The sequence below is a fragment of the Pseudophryne corroboree genome, chromosome 2 (assembly GCF_028390025.1).
Source record: "Pseudophryne corroboree isolate aPseCor3 chromosome 2, aPseCor3.hap2, whole genome shotgun sequence".
NCBI classification, from domain to species: domain Eukaryota; kingdom Metazoa; phylum Chordata; class Amphibia; order Anura; family Myobatrachidae; genus Pseudophryne; species Pseudophryne corroboree.
The window spans coordinates 1,023,409,978-1,023,428,054 of record NC_086445.1 but is presented as its reverse complement, the minus strand read 5'-3'; the positions used below and the strand labels follow the sequence as shown (position 1 = coordinate 1,023,428,054).

Genomic DNA, 18,077 nt, shown 5'->3' with positions numbered 1-18,077 from the left:
CTGCAGTGATGCTGTATAATACATGTATGAATATTACAGAGTGCTGCAGTGATGCTGTATAATACATGTATGAATATTACAGAGTGCTGCATTGATACTGTATAATACGTGTATGAATATTACAGAGTGCTGCAGTGATGCTGTATAATACATGTATGAATATTACAGTGCTGCAGTGTATAATACGTGTATGATGATTTAATTGCACAAATAGTTGATGATGTTTATCTTTATTTTTAATTGTTACTAATGAAAACACAAGTAAACATTTACCAGAGAGATGTGACAGCCTGCGGTGTGTGTAGTTGCACTGTGCAGAGACCCGGGGACTTGTGCCAATAAATGTAACCGCAGCAGCCTATTACTAGATGTAATCTGATGTCACTTCTACACAATTACTTGTAAATTCAAACGGTGACAAAATAAAATAAACAGATTTTAACAACGTAATGATAAAATAATGATCATCTATTTCCCTACTGAGGCAGACTCCCTGTGCGTGGAAGGTTTCTGCATGTTGCTGCCGTTCACACGCAGGACCATCCACTGGGATCGCCTTCTCAGCTTTTTTTGCCACACATGCTACTAATGTGCGCCATGCATGCGTCCTGATCGTGTTCTTACAGAGTCGCAGTTGCAATGTCAGACGCACCCAGGAGTGTATTGGAAATGTATTTGGCGTTCCTGAGCTGTGACTGGGTGGGGGTTATTTAGACCTACGTAGAAGCACTTTTTTCTAGGCGTGTTACGGTAATATCGCAGGCATACATGCCAGCATCATTGCGCCCACGCTCCAGCCCTATCATTGCGCAAAAGATCTGTCTGAAAACAGGCGTAAGTTTCCTTTGGCATGAGAGATGGACGCAACCCAATGTATACGCAGTTGTGCTATAATTATCGGCTGACTGCGCATGTCCTGTACAGAAGGGATTGAAACGCGTCAGTGATTGAAACGCGTCTCCAGAGCAGATGTTGGCAGCTACACTTGCAGTTTAAGCTGGTTGGCGCGTCTTAGCGTCCAGTTTCCTTTTAGCACACTAGAAGATGAATCACTTTTTACAATGCTTCATTCTAAGATTCATAATTCACACATTATACTTAGTAAAAAGTATGTGAAATAAGTTGCAGAGTCCAAGAAAACATATCTTTATAGTTGGGTGTCTTTTGCTTTTCCGTGGTGTTTCTCCATTAGGTGGCGCCATCCTCTGCTCATATTGATGATATTCCGCCTGTAGGCGCAAAGCAGCTCATTACAAAACTGAATTATATTCAGTCTTGACCAGTGTATTTCAGAATCACATTTACCTCATACTTCACCTTGCCCCGGGCTCTTGTAGCTACAGGGGACCTGCACACTCGCAGGAATTCCGTGTCAATCAAACTTGACATCTTTTTTAATGTGGCCAGGGTGATTTGTCAGCAGCGGGCCTTTAACAAAGAGGTCATGCTACCTTGGAGACATCTTCAGCCAAGTTCTGCTGTCCCCCATCTACTTCGCGAATAGTACTGTGATGCACCAGGAGACCTATTTTTCCCTGACTTATCAAGGTCACTGTTTTCTGAGAGATGACCCTCCGGAAAGTGCATTTATATGAATAGCTGTTAAAATGTAAATTGTGGATGTAATAGTTTCCCTAGCTTGTCCGAGTTATGCAACAACATTTGGGAACGGACATGCAACCAAAAATTGACCAGAGTCCCTCTTGAAGTGTATGGGAAGTTTTGCATACACTCTCGTAAATTATTGGACCGAGCAGCTGAGCGACCCAATTAATTTCATCGTTTGTACCTAACTTAAGTTCAGTTAGTTATAACTGTATCTTTCCTTTTTTTTTTTTGGTACCGTTGGAGACACAAGTTTAGAAATCGGTTATTACTAAAACTTTAGACTTTAACAGAAGAATTATCTTCTACATATCCGATTAGATCCTTCTCAGAGGAAAATGCGAAGAGAAGCTCAGAGCTTCAGTTGGGCAACACCATCTGTAGATGACGTTGCTCACCGATACATTCCGGAGCTTGGTGCATATGGGAAATGCGGCCAAACCTCAGAAAACTACAGTTTTCGGATTCTTGGCCGCATTTTCCTTTTAATACATCACGTCCCTAGTGTAATAACATTTTAAATAATATACAGTGCATATTGATGATTCCACAGAGGTGGATGAAAAAGGTCCACATTAAAAGTCTTTTAAGATAGATACTGAGCAGCCAACTTGTCTTTTCCCTTCCGGTTGCACAATGCACCTCTGAATCCTGATGAGTCCAGACTCAACGCGTTTCGCGATTCAGCAGCTCATTTCCTCAAGAGGTTTCATATATAACTATATTACGGTCTATCAATGTTATTAGTTTAGAATGATAGGATAAAAGACTGTACTGTATACAGCATATTAGCTGGAACGATATGGTCATTTTAAAAAGTATAATATTTAAGATGAATATGAAATGTTATTTCATACAAAAATAATATATTGAACAATGTAAGTAACAATTGGAATCTGATGAGTATAAATTCTCATATAATAGGGGAAGAAATAAAATGAATTGAAATAAAAATATGCAAATAAAAGCCATTTAAAATTTTTTTTTAAAAAAGTTCAAATGTCCAGGTGACTACTGAATTTTTTGGGAGCTTTCCCAAACTCCTAGTAGATTAGACCAGCCTTCCAGATCCCACCTATATTCCCTATCAAGTGGGAGGTCCGAGGTCTTGACACGGTTTGTAGTGACCATGTCATTGTGGCCCCACCATCTGCTGCTCAATATCCCAAACCCCACTATCCCCCCTCCACTACTGCACCTACCTCCTGTACCTCCTCTCTGGGATCTAGTATGAATATAAGGGGGGATATTAAGTAGTGATATTTGAAAGATAACACAGTAAAGGTTGTGTCTTTATGTACAGTGAGCACTATATAGTTATTTGCAGTCTTGTTTGGGGTTCCCACATCTGGATTATAACCCTTGAAGATAATACATTGGGTGTTTCTGCATTGTCTGGTCTACACTGTACCCTGATGAACCCTGATTGGGCTTTTTAGACAAACACAAACGTATATTGGCCTATTCATATTTGTATCACAGATCATTGATTCCACGCATAGTTTATTTGTGTATTCCCTGAAGATGTTTGAACAATGACAATAAAGGAATTTCCATTATGTGTATTTATTTAGGGTCATTCATCTTATGTATTGTAAAATTAACTCTTTTTTTGTGCACTTTGTTCCTGATTCGGGGTGCACATAATGTCTATGCGGACGTAGGGGAGCAATTGTTCGCCACTGTGCATGCGTCAAAGCTGCACCACGCACACGCAGCAATTGATTAGCGACCGCGCATGCACAGAGGATAAATTCACAAAGTGAATGACAGGAAGTCAGCATTTTGGGGAGGCAATGAGGGTGGATAGTAGAACGCAGGCATGCCGGGACAGTTTTCTGTGTATTCCCTAGTCAGCCACTGCAAATCCGTTGAAATCTGGCAAGGCCCCGGCATCTTAGGAGAGTGGCTTTGTCCGAGGCAGCATAGGGTGCAAGAGGTCCGATGGTGGAACCGATGTGTGCCCGATGTTCCCACTTATGTATGTGAGCAGGGGGATGTGAGACCTCGGCAGTGGCCGCCTCTGTGCACAAGAGGGTGGCTGAGAATTCTCAGCAGCGCATGAAACTGCGCGCACCTCTGCGTCCGGCTTCTTCTTATCTATATAGAATTGGAATACTCATTAGACGATAGTTTAGATGCACTTCTTTTCACTGTTGTAAAATGTATTGGTTTAGGAGGACGTCACTTGTCTGGTGGGTTATACTGTTTTATAGGCTTCTTTAAAACACCCACCTTCCATATGTTCTGAATTTCTCTCGGAAGCTTTTGTATACGATGTTATAGTAGATATATAATGTACATTATACTCCTCTATGTACTGTGTACCGTGCTCCTGTAATTCTGCTCATTCACCTCCCGTTACCGGATGTCTCCGCAGGTCTGTCCAACGGAGTGCAGGTGACCATGCCTGACCACAAGAAAGCCGTCATGCTGTTCCAGTCCACCCTTTTGCGCTGCCACTACGCCACCACGTCTTCTCAGCCGGTCTTGGTCCAGTGGAAATACAAATCATTCTGCCAGGATCGCACGGACGAGGCCTTGGGTATCGGCAAGCCTCCCAACAAGGCCAATATGGGGGGGAACCAGTACTTGGACTGTGCGGATGGCAGTAGGACTGTGCGTCCGGTGGCCTCTAAACTGGGAACCTCTGTTACACTGGGAGACTTCTACAAAGGAAGAGACGTCACCATTGTTAACGGTAACGTGCCATAACGCATTCATTACGTGTACGCAGAAGAATTTCTAGGTTTATGTTGTTATTTGAGTTATCTGTAACGTGTCCCCTGCTGGTCTCCTGCCCGGAACGTCACATTGACAACAAGACAAACACCATACTCATCTGTTCTGGCTGCGGACGCCCAGTGTGGAGATTGCAAATAATTTTTTTTTTTTTTTTAAAGTAAAATATTCCTCCCTTCATGGGTAAATCCCTTTCCTAAGGTTGAGCATTGTCTTTAGCCGGTGTACCCTGGAAAGTCGGCCTCCAGTCAGTTCAGCAGCATTAATTTTGAGGGAGCATAGAGGAGTCGAAGGAGGAGCCGGATGATAGGATGTTCGGCCGCTCACAGTGTGGCAGAGTGGACAAGGCCTTGGTGTTCAGTGCCCAGGCAACCAATCAGCATTGACGTAACATTTATAATTTGCATACTATAAAAGTAAACAGAGCAGCTGATTGGTTGCCATGGGCAACTTCTCCACGGGCTCACTTCTCCAATTTTATCACTGCTCAGTACATGTTCCCAATGTGTCCAGTATAGGTCCTATGGGATTATTGTCAGGCATTACATTGTTCTGGGGGTTTGGGGTTGAAATGTCAGCCGGCGTGATGCTGGCAGACAGAATAACGACTGCGGCTAATTAGAATCCAGACTGGGGTTGGGAGTAATCTATCCCTCCCTTGCTGCAGCCAGAACCACCCCCCCCTTCACACACACACACACACACACACACACACACACACACACACACACACACACACACACACAGCCTAACCCTCCCTGGGGCTACCTAACCTTAACCCACCCCCTCCCCGCAGCCTAAACCTAACACCCCGATATAGACTCTGATATGGTAGCGCGTGGTCGCAGCTCATGAATATGTGGTAAATCCCTGCACAACTGAGTGAAAGAGCCTGACTCTTCCGTCCTAATACAGAGGTGGGCGCTGATGCTGGAGGAGAAAACCCGCATATAGGGGGAGATTCAGCACGGTTCGCTGTTGCAACTAAAAGCCTAATGTTTTTGTAATCTCAATTGCAAAGAATCGCACAGGTAGTTGCCGCCCAGAAATAGAAAAATACGCCCACTGCAGTTTTGCGATGCATCATAATCCATATGCAAAATCGGGAACATCGAAGCGGTAACGTCAATCTGCGCCAAGACAGAGCATCCACAAATGGTGATGCATGCAAGTGTTTGCAGATAACGTCAGTGATACGCCGCCATACGGCCATGGCCCGTCTGCCTAAGTCCTCTGGTGGTACCATCGGGATCGCCTCGTAACGAATACACAGATTTAAAAGCGCCCATTGTTGTAAATGTGTATACCTCTGATTTACGACCTACATGTCTAATTATATGCCCACTTCACTCCAGTGTCAGAGCTCTCTTATTTGAGCACACATAATAGCGCCATCACATGGAGAGAAAGGAGGAGAATTCACATTCCTTCCCTGTCCTTCACCATTCAGCCGTTACAGAGATGCTGGTGGTGAGGGTCTCCACAAAGCACATCAGACACTCACCATTCTGCAAGTGGAGGGATTTACAAGAAAGTACTTCATATAGATGACATCTTATTTAAGGAAAAACACAGACTAGATTATATTTAAAATGCAAAAAGAATCCACTGGTGTTATAAAGGCATGACTGAAAAGCACAGAAGGAAGACCAATTTACAGCAATCTTTTTAATAAAAGTGGCAGGAGGGCGTGCACAGGGCCTAATTCAGCATGGATCGCAAAAGCAAAATCTTTCTGTAATGGGCAAAACCATGTGCACTGCAGGTGGGGCAAATGTAACATGTGCAGAGAGAGTTAGATTTGGGTGGGTTATATTGTTTCTGTGTAGGGTAAATACTGGCTGCTTTATTTTTACACTGCAATTTAGATTTCATTTCGAACACAATCTAACTCTCTCTGCACATGTTACATCTGCCCCACCTGCAGTGCACATGGTTTTGCCCATTAGAGAAAGATTTTGCTTTTGCGATCCCTACTGAATAAGGCGCACAGGCGATACATGATAGTAATCTGAAGGCAGAAAGGCTAGCTAGGGTGAGTGATGTACTGGCATTCTTTAGTGTTGCATTTTTAAACCACAGTGGAAATAAAACAAAAACACATTGTTGAGTAGCTGCAGAGAGACAGTGCTGTAAGGGAGCGCTAAGGTACAACTTGCTTTCTGTATATGAGACTAGTAATGTGGACCCATCTTACTGTATGCTGAGACACCCCAGCCCTGTTCCCTTCATCTGGGCTAGCATTATACTTAGGTTGTGATGTGTTCATTTCCCTGTGCACAACCGTTGGCGAGCTTGTCCTGTCTCCATTGAGGCAGTGGAAGCCTGCAGAGAAAGGACAGACATTATACTTTCTCTTATGTCCTAGAGGATACTGGGGTCCATTTAGTACCATGGGGTATAGACGGGTCCACTAGGAGCTTGGGCACTTTAAGAAAGCAATAGTGTGGGCTGGCTCCTCCCTCTATGCCCCTCCTACCAGACTCAGTTTAGAAAATGTGCCCGGAGGAGATGGTCACGCTTATGGAAGCTCCTGAAGAGTTTTCTGCATTTATTTTCTGTTTGTTATTTTCAGACAGGACTGGTCGGGACCAGCCTGCCTGCTTCGTGGGACTTAGGGGGGGGGAGGGAGACGGCCCAGCCTCCTATAGGGTTAATGGTCCCATTCCCCGCTGACAGGACACTGAGCTCCTGAGGGAACCATTTGCAAGCCCCACCACGGCGAGCGTACATTTCCCCGCAGCACGCCGCCACCCCTGACAGAGCCAGAAGTAAGAAGAGTGGTGAGTAGGGCGTCCGGGGTCGCCGGCTGTAATGGCGGCATAAGGGTATGAAGCGCAGCACTGACATGCAGGCTGCGTCTCCGGGCTCAGGACAACATACAGTGTATGTGTGTGTGTCCCGCTGTGAGGGGCGAGCTGAGCCACTAAAAACAATACCGACACTGGCAGTACAGCTTACAGACGTTCTAACCCGCTGTTAAGCACCGCAAACACCTCAGCCAGTATAAAAAATACTGGAAGACTGCGCGCCATTAAGGGGGCGGGGCTTCACTATGAGCGGATCCAGCAGCTCACCAGCACCACTTTCCCTCTGCAGCTCACACTGACAAGACTGGCAGGGAAGTGCACTCCTCCACAAGGACTCCACAATTCCTCAGCGGTACCAGGGGGTCATTGTAAGGGGGAGGGGGGGGAGCGGTGTTAGAATACTAAGCCCCTAGCGACCCAGCTAAGTTTGACATTAGCAAGAAGGGCGCTGTGTGGCTGGCTCCATCATACTCTGTGTCTCCTTAGAGGACTCTGTGTTGGTTAACTGTGCTTAACCTTTTCCTGTGTGTGTGATTTCACATTTACAATGTCAAAGGAGTGTGTTTCATGCACAATTGAGTGTTTTTCTTCCCCTCGGGGATCACTACAGTGTACTCTGGATAGTACACATTCTCAGGCTGGTGGGTCCGAACCAGCATGGTTGGATTCAATAAAAGGGATGATCTCAAATTTCTCTTACGTCCTAGAGGATGCTGGGGACTCCGTAAGGACCATGGGGTATAGACGGGCTCTGCAAGAGACATGGGCACCTATAAAGAACTTTTAGTATGGGTGTGCACTGGCTCCTCCCTCTATACCCCTCCTCCAGACCTCAGTTAGATCTTGTGCCCAGAGGAGATAGGGTGCATTACAGGGAGCTCTCCTGAGCTTTCTGTTTAAAAGAATTTTGTTAGGTTTTTTATTTTCAGGGAGCACTGCTAGCAACAGACTCCCTGCATCGTGGGACTGAGGAGAGAGAAGCAGACCTACTTAAATGATAGGCTCTGCTTCTTAGGCTACTGGACACCATTAGCTCCAGAGGGAGTCGGAACACAGGTCTCACCCTGGGGTTCGTCCCGGAGCCGCGCCGCCGTCCTCCTCGCAGAGCCGGAAGATAGAAGCCGCGTGAGTATGAGAAGAAAAGAAGACTTCAAGGCGGCAGAAGACTTCAGGTCTTCCTGAGGTAAGCGCGCAGCGGTAACGCTGCGCGCCATTGCTCCCACACAACACACTTATGGCACAGATGGGTGCAGGGCGCAGGGGGGGCGCCCTGGGCAGCAATAAACCTCATTACCGGCATAATGGTATTTATTAGGCTGCGGAGGCAGCAAATAGATGATCCCCCGCCATTTTTTATTAATTGAAGCGGGACCGAAGCCCGCCGCTGGAGGGGGCGGAGCTTGATCCCTCAGCACTAACCAGCGCCATTTTGTCCTCAGAAGCTGCAGAGAACGCTGGCTCCCCGGACTCTCCCCTGCTGAACGAGCTCAGGGGGCTGAAAAAAGAGGAGGGGGGCACATTACAGGCGCAGTGAGTGGGAAAATCAGTGTCATTTCATATAAAAGCGCTATCTGGGTTTATTCCAGTGTCCGTTTGGCGCTGGGTGTGTGCTGGCATACTCTCTCTCTGTCTCTCCAAAGGGCCTGGTTGGGGAATTGTCCCCTTATAGTTATATCCCTGTGTGTGTAGGGTGTCGGTACGTGCGTGTCGGCATGTCTGAAGCGGAAGGCTTATCCAAGGAGGAGGTGGAGCAGATGAGTGGTGTGTTCCCGTCGGTGGTGCCGACTCAGGAGTGGATGGATATGTGGCATATGTTAAATGCAAGTGTAGCATCATTACATAAGAGACTGGACAAAGCAGAGTCCAGGGTGTCGACAGGGGGTCAATCCACGGATTGGACCGACTCACAGGGCCCGTCGGGGTCTCAGAAACGTCCCTTGTCACAAATAGTAGACACAGATACCGACACGGACTCTGATTCCAGTGTCGACTATGATGAAGCGAGATTGCACCCTAGGGTGACAAAAAGTATTCAGTGCATGATTATTGCAATAAAAGATGTTTTGCATATCACTGATGAACCCTCGGTGCCCGACACGAGGGTACACATGTTTAAGGAGAAGAAACAGGTAGTGAACTTTCCTCCATCTCATGAACTTAACGAGTTTTGTGAAAAAGCTTGGGAAACTCCAGATAAGAAACTGCAGATTCCCAAAAGGATTCTTGTGGCATACCCTTTCCCTACACAGGACAGGGTACGTTGGGAATCCTCTCCCACAGTGGACAAGGCTTTAACACGCCTGTCCAAGAAGGTGGCGCTGCCGTCTCCTGACACAGCGGCCCTTAAGTATCCTGTGGACCGCAGGCAGGAAACTACGTTAAAATCTATTTACACACATACTGGTACTTTACTTGGACCGGCAATTGCGTCGGCATGGGTATGTAGTGCAGTAGCAGCTTGGACAGATACCCTGTCAGCTGACCTTGATACCCTAGATAGGGATACCATTTTGTTGAAATTAGCTCATATTAAGGACGCAGTCTTATATATGAGAGACGCTCAATGAGACATTGGATTACTGGGTTCAGGAGCCAATGCCATGGCTGTTTCTGCGAGACGATCCTTATGGATCCGCCAATGGACGGGTGATGCGGACTCAAAAAAGCATATGGAGGTCTTACCTTACAAGGGTGATGTATTGTTTGGGGATGGTCTCGCGGACCTGGTTTCCACAGCTACCGCGGATAAATCTACCTTTTTGCCTTTTGTTCCCCAACAGCAAAAGAAACCTCCACAGTATCAGTCCTTTCGGTCGCATAAGTCCAGAAGAGGTCGGGGCTCCTTTTTCCTCGCCAGAGGTAAGGGTAGAGGTAAGAGAACACCTGCTTCGGCTAGTTCCCAGGAGCAGAAGTCCTCCCCGGCTTCCGCTAAGTCCACTGCATGATGCTGGGGCTCCCCTACGGGAGTCCGCACCGGTGGGGGCACGCCTTCGACTCTTCAGCCAAGTCTGGGTTCAGTCAGACGTGGACCCTTGGGCGAGGGAAATTGTTTCCCAGGGCTACAGGCTGGAATTCGAGGAGGTGCCCCCGTGCCGGTTTTTCAAGTCGGCCTTACGAGCTTCTTCCCCAGAGAGGGAGGTAGTATTAGCTGCAATTCAAACGCTGTGTCAACAGCAAGTGATTGTCAGGGTTCCCCTGCACCACCAGGGAAAAGGATATTATTCGACCCTGTTTGTGGTCCCGAAGCCGGATAGTTCGGTCAGACCCATTTTAAATCTAAAATCCCTAAAGCTGTACTTGAAACGATTCAAATTCAAGATGGAATCGCTCCGAGCTGTATAATTCAGCCTGGAAGGGGGGAATTTTATGGTGTCGCTAGACATAAAGGATGCTTACCTTCATGTCCCCATATATCCCACTCATCAGCAGTACCTGAGATTCGCTGTACAGGATTGTCATTACCAGTTTCAGACGTTGCCGTTTGGGCTTTCCACAGCCCCGAGGATTTTCACCAAGGTAATGGCGGAAATGATGGTGATCCTGAGAAGGCAGGGTGTCACAATTATCCCATACTTGGACGATCTCCTGATAAAGGCGAGATCAAGAGATCAATTGCTGAAGAACGTGTCGCTCTCCCTGAGGGTGCTCCAACAGCACGGTTGGATTCTCAATCTGCCAAAGTCGCAATTGGTTCTAACGACTCGACTATCGTTCCTAGGCATGATACTGGACACGGAGCGAAAGAATGTTTTTCTCCCGTCGGAAAAAGCCCAGGACCTCCAGAACATGGTCAGAGACCTGCTAAAGCCAAAAAGAGTGTCAGTTCATCAATGCACTCGAGCTCTGGGAAAAATGGTGGCCTCATACGAGGCTATTCCTTTCGGCAGATTTCATGCAAGGACATTTCAGTGGGACCTTCTGGACCAGTGGTCCGGGTCCCATCTACAGATACATCAGAAAATAACACTGTCCCCCAGGGCCAGGGTGTCTCTTCTATGATGGCTGCAAAGTGCTCACCTTCTAGAGGGTCGCAGGTTCAGCATTCAAGACTGGGTTCTGGTAACCACGGACGCGAGCCTCCGAGGATGGGGAGCGGTCACCCAAGGAAGAAATTTTCAGGGACTATGGTCAAACCAGGAGTCCTGTCTGCACATCAACGTGCTGGAATTAAGGGCCATATACAACGGCCTTCGACAAGTGGAGAGTCTTCTTCGCAACCTACCGGTTCTGATTCAATCAGACAATGTCACAGCCGTGGCACATGTGAACCGCCAAGGCGGGACAAAGAGCAGGGTCGCAATGGCGGAAGCCACCAGGATTCTTCGCTGGGCGGAAAATCACGTAAGCGCTCTGTCAGCTGTCTTCATTCCGGGAGTAGACAACTGGGAAGCGGACTTCCTCAGCAGACACTATCTCCATCCAGGAGAGTGGGAACTTCACCACATATAAAGAGAACTAGAAAGACGGTGGTTGAGTTGGGTGCACAATATCAATTTATTGGATTGATTATCAAAATAAAACGTAGCTTTTATTGCTTATATTAATATTAAGAGGGTCCTTGTGGTAGGACACATACAGCAAAATATAGAGGTTAAAAACATGACATATACAAACACATAAGTGATATAGAAAAAAAGATGTGTAAGACAGATTCTTAAAAAGTGGGGTCACCACAGTAACTCCTGCAACAAGTATAATTATTTGTTTTTGTGTGAGACAGTAGCCACTCAAGTAAAAAAAGGGGCGTGGCATAACAAAAAGTGGGCGTGGCATAACAAAAAGTGGGCGTGGTATAACTAAAAAAAGGGACATAGCCTTGCTGCGCAGAGTGTAATGACTGCCTCACACGAAATAACACATTGGCCCCCACAGGTAAAAACCTCAAACACATGCCCCCACAGTGCCAGATACACATGCCCCCACAGTGCCATGTGCCCACAGTGCCAGATATGCCCCCACAGTGCCATGTGCCCACAGTGCCAGATATGCCACCACAGTGCCAGATACAGATATGCCCCCACAGTGCCATGTGCCCACAGTGCCAGATATGCCCCCACAGTGCCAGATATGCCCCCACAGTGCCAGATACAGATATGCCCCCACAGTGCCATGTGCCCGCAGAGCCAGATATGCCCCCAGTGCCACATATGACCCCACAGTGCCAGATTACAGATATGCCCCCACAGCGCCAGATTACAGATATGCCCCCACAGTGCCAGATATGCCCCCACTGAGCTATGTGCCCACAATGCCAGATATGCCCCCATAGAAGAGCTCACCGTTGGTGTGTGGAGAGCGGTGACGGCAGCGTGTATGGCTCAAATCAGGTGCCGGTCCGCGAGCTCTCATTGGCTAACGAACCGGCACCTGATTTGAGCTATACACTCGGCCGTCACTGCCGCAGACCAGACTGAGGAGGCAGAGCGGCAGGCAGGAGAGGCGCGGCTTCGGGTGGCTGGGCGGCGGATCGCGATCGACTAGTCGCATGTCCGCGATCGACTGGTCGATCGCGATCGACTGTTTGGCCACCCCTGCTCTAGGACGTAAGAGAAAATAAGATTTTAAACCTACCGGTAAATCTTTTTCTCGTAGTCCGTAGAGGATGCTGGGCGCCCGTCCCAGTGCGGACTGGATCTGCAAGACTTGTATATAGTTATTGCTTACATAAGGGTTATGTTACAGTTGAACTGGTTATGTGTATTCCAGGTTATATGGTATGATTGGTGTGGGCTGGTATGAATCTTGCCCTTAGATTAACAAAATCCTTTCCTCGTATTGTCCTTCTCCTCTGGGCACAGTTCTCTAACTGAGGTCTGGAGGAGGGGCATAGAGGGAGGAGCCAGTGCACACCCATACTAAAAGTTCTTTATAGTGCCCATGTCTCCTGCGGAGCCCGTCTATACCCCATGGTCCTTACGGAGTCCCCAGCATCCTCTACGGACTACGAGAAAAAGATTTACCGGTAGGTTTAAAATCTTATTATTTCTAATAAATTATCCCAGAATGAGAAAGAGACGCAATACTTAAGACAGTCTGTGGATGACCTGATGAATAGAGATTCAGGCACCACAGCAGCGCCTAAGACCCCTACCATTTGTCCAGAAAAGCGTACACTGGCCCAAATCTTGCAGGCTGACACTGATGAAGACGTGATTAGAGATGTCCTTCAAATTTCTGATAATGTGACAGAGGAGGATGAGGAGTCCTATTTTAATGTAAAAAATAAATCCTCTGCTACTTTTCCTGCATCAAAAGAGTTGAATTCTCTGTTTGAAGAAACTTGGGTTAATCCAGATAAGAAGTTTCAGATCCCTAAGAGATTAATCATATCCTTCCCTTTTACTCAGGATGATAGGAAAAAATGGGAAAACCCACCGATTGTTGACGCATCGGTATCTAGGTTGTCACGTAAGATAGTCTTACCTGTCCTTGGGGCAGCCTCCTTAAAGGACACGGCTGACCGTAAAATTAAGACCTCTCTCAAATCCCTGTACACAGCTGCTGGGGTGGCCCAGAGACCCACTATTACTTGTGCATGGATCACTACGGCCATTGCTAAATGGTCAGGTAATCTAATTGACGGGTTAGATTCCTTATCCAGGGAGGAGATGGTTTTACTCCTACAGCATATACAGGACTTTGCAAATTTTATGGTGCAGGCCATAAAAGAAATTGGCTTGCTCAACGCACGCACCACTGCCATGGCAGTGTTAGCACGCAGGGGCTTGTGGCTACGCCAGTGGACTGCGGTTGCGGATTCCAGGAAAGGTGTGGAAAGCCTACCATTCACAGGTGAGGCCCTGTTTGGAGATGAACTGGATATCCAAGGCTACGGCGGATAAGCCTACATACCTTCCTTCCGCAGCCCCCCCAGCTAGGAAGACCTACTCTGCTCCAACTCTGCAGTCCTTTCGGACAGCCAAATTTAGTAACACCAAAGGCTCTTTTACAGCCTTCAAAGGCAATAAAGGTAAACCCAAAAAACAAGCAACTGCAGGTTCACAGGAACAGAACTCCGGTTCTGCTTCCTCAAAGCTTACAGCATGACGGTGGACCACACTGCCTGGGAGACAGGCAGGTGGGAGCCCGATTAAAATATTTCAGTCACATATGGGCAACATCATGCCAGGATCCCTGGGTCAAGGATATTATCGCCCAGCGCTGCAGATTGGAGTTTCAGGAACTTCCACCTCACAGATTCTTCAAATCAGGCTTCCACCAGCTTCTCAAGAAGCAAGTATGACTTTACAGGAAGCAATTCAAAAACTGGTACAGACTCAGGTCATTGTTCCAGTTTCACTTCAGCTGCAAAACAAGGGTTATTATTCCAACCTGTTTGTGGTACCGAAACCGGACGGTTCGGTAAGGCCCATTTTAAACCTCAAGTCACTGAACCCGTACTTACGGGTGTTCAAATTCAAGATGGAGTCTCTGAGAGCAATGTCAGAGGTAACAAGGATTCTCCTCTGTGCAGAAAGACACGCTGTGGCATTGTCGGCCATCTTAATTCCGGGAGTAGACAACTGGGAAGCAGTCTTCCTCAGCAGACATGACCTCCACCCAGGAGAGTGGGGCCTTCACCCGGAGGTGTTCAGGTGCTTGACACGTCGGTGGGAAATTCCACAAATCGACATGATGGCCTCTCGTCTCAACAAGAAGCTCAAGCGTTATTGTTCCAGGTCGAGAGGCCCACAGGCAGTGGCGGTGGACGCTCTGGTGACTCCATGGGTCTACCAGATGGCGTACGTGTTTCCACCACTTCCATAGATCCCAACAATTCTTAAAAGAATAAAAAGGGAAAAGATACAAGTAATATTCATTGCTCCGCACTGGCCAAGAAGGGCCTGGTACGCGGATCTACTGGAGATGCTGTTAGAGGATCCGTGGCCTCTAACTCTTCGCGAGGATCTTCTACAACAGGGGCCGTTCGTCTATCAAGACTTACCACGGCTACGTTTGACGGCATGGAAGTTGAGCGTCAAATTCTAGCCTGGAGAGGGATCACGGACAGGGTTCTTCCAACCTTGATTCAAGTTAGAAAGGGAGTAACGTCTAAACCTTACCACCGTATTTGGAAAAATACGTCTCTTGGTTTGAGAACAGGAAATTTCCTACGGTGGAATTTCAACTGGGATGTTTTCTGCTTTTTCTGCAGTCAGGGGCTTCTCTCCCTGAGGTTCAGACATTTTTGAAGGGGGTTCTACACATCCAGCCGCCCTTTGTGCCTCCTACGGGACCTTGGGATCTCAACGTGGTGTTGCAGTTCCTACAATCGGAATGGTTTGAGCCTTTACAGGAGGTCGACGTAAAGTTTCTTACGTGGAAGACAGTCACCCTGTTGGCCTTGGCTTCAGCAAGACGTGTGTCGGAGCTGGGTGCATTGTCTCACAAAAGCCCCCATTTGATATTTCATGAAGATAGAGCTGAACTCAGAACTCGTCAGCAATTTCGTCTTAGGGTGATGTCTGCGTTTCATATTAACCAACCTATTGTGATCCCGGTGGTTACCGACACCTCTGCTGCTTCAAAGTCATGTTGTGAGGGCTTTGAAGATCTATGTGAAGCGGACAGCTCGTTACAGAAAATCGGACACGCTGTTTGTTCTTTATGATCCCATGGGTGTCCTGCTTCAAAGCAGTCTATTGCTCGCTGGATCAGGCTTACTATTCAGCATGCTTATTCTACGGCAGGTTTGCCGGTTCAAAAATCTGTACAGGCCCACTCTACTAGGTCGGTGGGTTCCTCCTGGGCGGCTGCCCGGGGTGTCTCGGCTTTACAGCTCTGCCGAGCAGCTACTTGGTCAGGTTCGAACACGTTTGCTAAGTTCTACAAGTTCGATACTTTGGCATCTGAGGACTTTCAGTTTGGCCAATCAGTTCTGCAAGACCCTCATCACTCTCCCACCCGGTTTGGGAGCTTTGGTACATCCCCATGGTACTAATGTGGATCCCAGTATCCTCTAGGACGCAAGAGAAAATAGGATTTTAATTACCTACCGGTAAATCTTTTTCTCGTAGTCCGTAGAGGATACTGGGCGCTCGCCCAGCGCTTTGTGTTTCCTGCACTGTTACTTGGTTCAGTATTGTTGTTGGTTCAGCTGTTGCTGTTCCTCATCAAGTTTGGTTAGCATGGCTTTCCTCTTGTTTGTGTGTGTTGGTTCGAATCTCACCACTGTCCTTTAAATCCTTCTCTCAAAGTATGTCCGTCTCCTCGAGCACAGTTTCTAGACTGAGTCTGGTAGGAAGGGCATAGAGGGAGGAGCCAGTGCACACTATTGATTTCTTAAAATGCCCAAGGCTCCTACTGGACCAGTCTATACCCCATGGTACTAAATGGACCCCAGTATTCTCTACGGACTACGAGAAAAGGATTTACCGGTAGGTCATTGAAACCCTATTATTATCATATAGATACTAATGTATTAATTGTGCAGGTCTGGTCAGTTTAAAGCTTCATTACCACATTATGGCCCAAATGTATTAAGCCTTAAAAAGTGATAAAGTGGAAACAGATAAAGGGGGATATTCAATTGTTTGAAAAGTCAGTTGGGTGTCTGTTTTTTCCTATCTAATAGACACCCAACTGACTTTTCAAACATTTGAATTCCCTCCAAAGAGTGCTAAAGTACAAGCCAATCAGCTCCTGTAATTTTTGCTCCTAACTGTAATTTTTTCAATCACATCCTGTAACATGGCAGTTAGGATCTGAATGGCTGGTACTTTATCTCTCTTTATCAGTCGTCACTTTATCACTTAATATATTTGGGCCTACAGTATGTGTCTGTACGCAATGGCCGATGTTCACGCAACGGAGCGATTATCCGCAAACTGCGCATGTGCTGCAATTGCAGTGTGCGAGGGTGCCGCTGCAGTCCCACTCACACTAAGAAATTTGCCGCAGAGGGATTGACAGGAAGTGGCTGTTGGGAAGTAGTGACGGGGAGTTTAGTGGAGTGGTTGGAGATACACAGGCGTGTCATTGTCGGGACGTGTATCTGCCGTCAGCTGCGAGATCGTACGTGCAAAAACATGGAGCCTGTATCACTACTGCTGTGCCCAGTCTGCATAGCTATAGGCTGTCTGTTAGCTTTGATGTTCTCCATAATTGGATATAGGCTGCGAATGTATACGCAATTGTGGAGTTGTAAGTTTGCGATGGCCGCGGTGGGCATCTTTTATCATTCCTGAGCTTCAGTTAAACCAAGTGAAGTGGGCAGGATACGGATATTAATATGGGAATTCCGTGGCCGAGGGGGTGGAGCTAACAGACTAGAAATTGTGGTGCCTAGTGATGTGCAGCCCCGCCCCACTGCTGGACGCATGTGATCCAGGCCCCAAAATGTTATATATATGCAGATCAGCGATGTGGGCAGGGGGACCGGCAGCTGCAGAGTCTGTGATTGAGAAAATAAATGTACATACAGTAATACCTTATTACGCTCACACACGGAGCAAATACATACAGTACTTGGAAGAATAAAATGTTGTGGATATGTCATATATTACATTAAATGTGCGAATGCAGCAGACGAAGGAATCAGAGAAATTTATCTTTAATGTTCTGTTGTAATATGACCAGAAATATAAAAGATATTTGTGGATATCGATCAAGTCTTGGAGAGAGATAAAGTGGCCGGAGTTAAAGCACCAGCCAATCGTCTCCTAACTGCCATGTTATAGGCTGGACTTGAAAAATGACAATTAGGAGCTGATTGGCTGACACTTTATCTCTCTCCACTTAATCTCTCTTGATGGTTTGATAACATCTCCGCCATTGGCTTAAATATTGTAGCAAAAGAGAAAGCCCAGCAGAGGTAGAGGTCAGGGGACTTTACTTGAGGTAAACTGACAGGAAAAATGCTCCTCATAGTGAAACTTGACCTGGAAAAATGTGAAAAACTGTCTAGCCAGCCGAGTGATT

The 18,077-nt window shown here is 47.0% G+C and overlaps 1 protein-coding gene across 7 annotated transcripts in view; it reads left to right on the top strand.

The window, feature by feature from the left end:
- ILDR2 (immunoglobulin like domain containing receptor 2) overlaps positions 1 to 18,077 on the top strand; it is a 360,441-nt gene that overhangs the window by 154,689 nt on the left and 187,675 nt on the right. For all 7 annotated transcript variants that reach the window (XM_063956731.1, XM_063956726.1, XM_063956728.1 and 4 more), the window contains exon 2: positions 3,986 to 4,306. In XM_063956731.1, the coding sequence (XP_063812801.1) occupies positions 3,986 to 4,306 (321 nt within the window). The remainder of the gene's footprint in view (positions 1 to 3,985; positions 4,307 to 18,077) is intronic.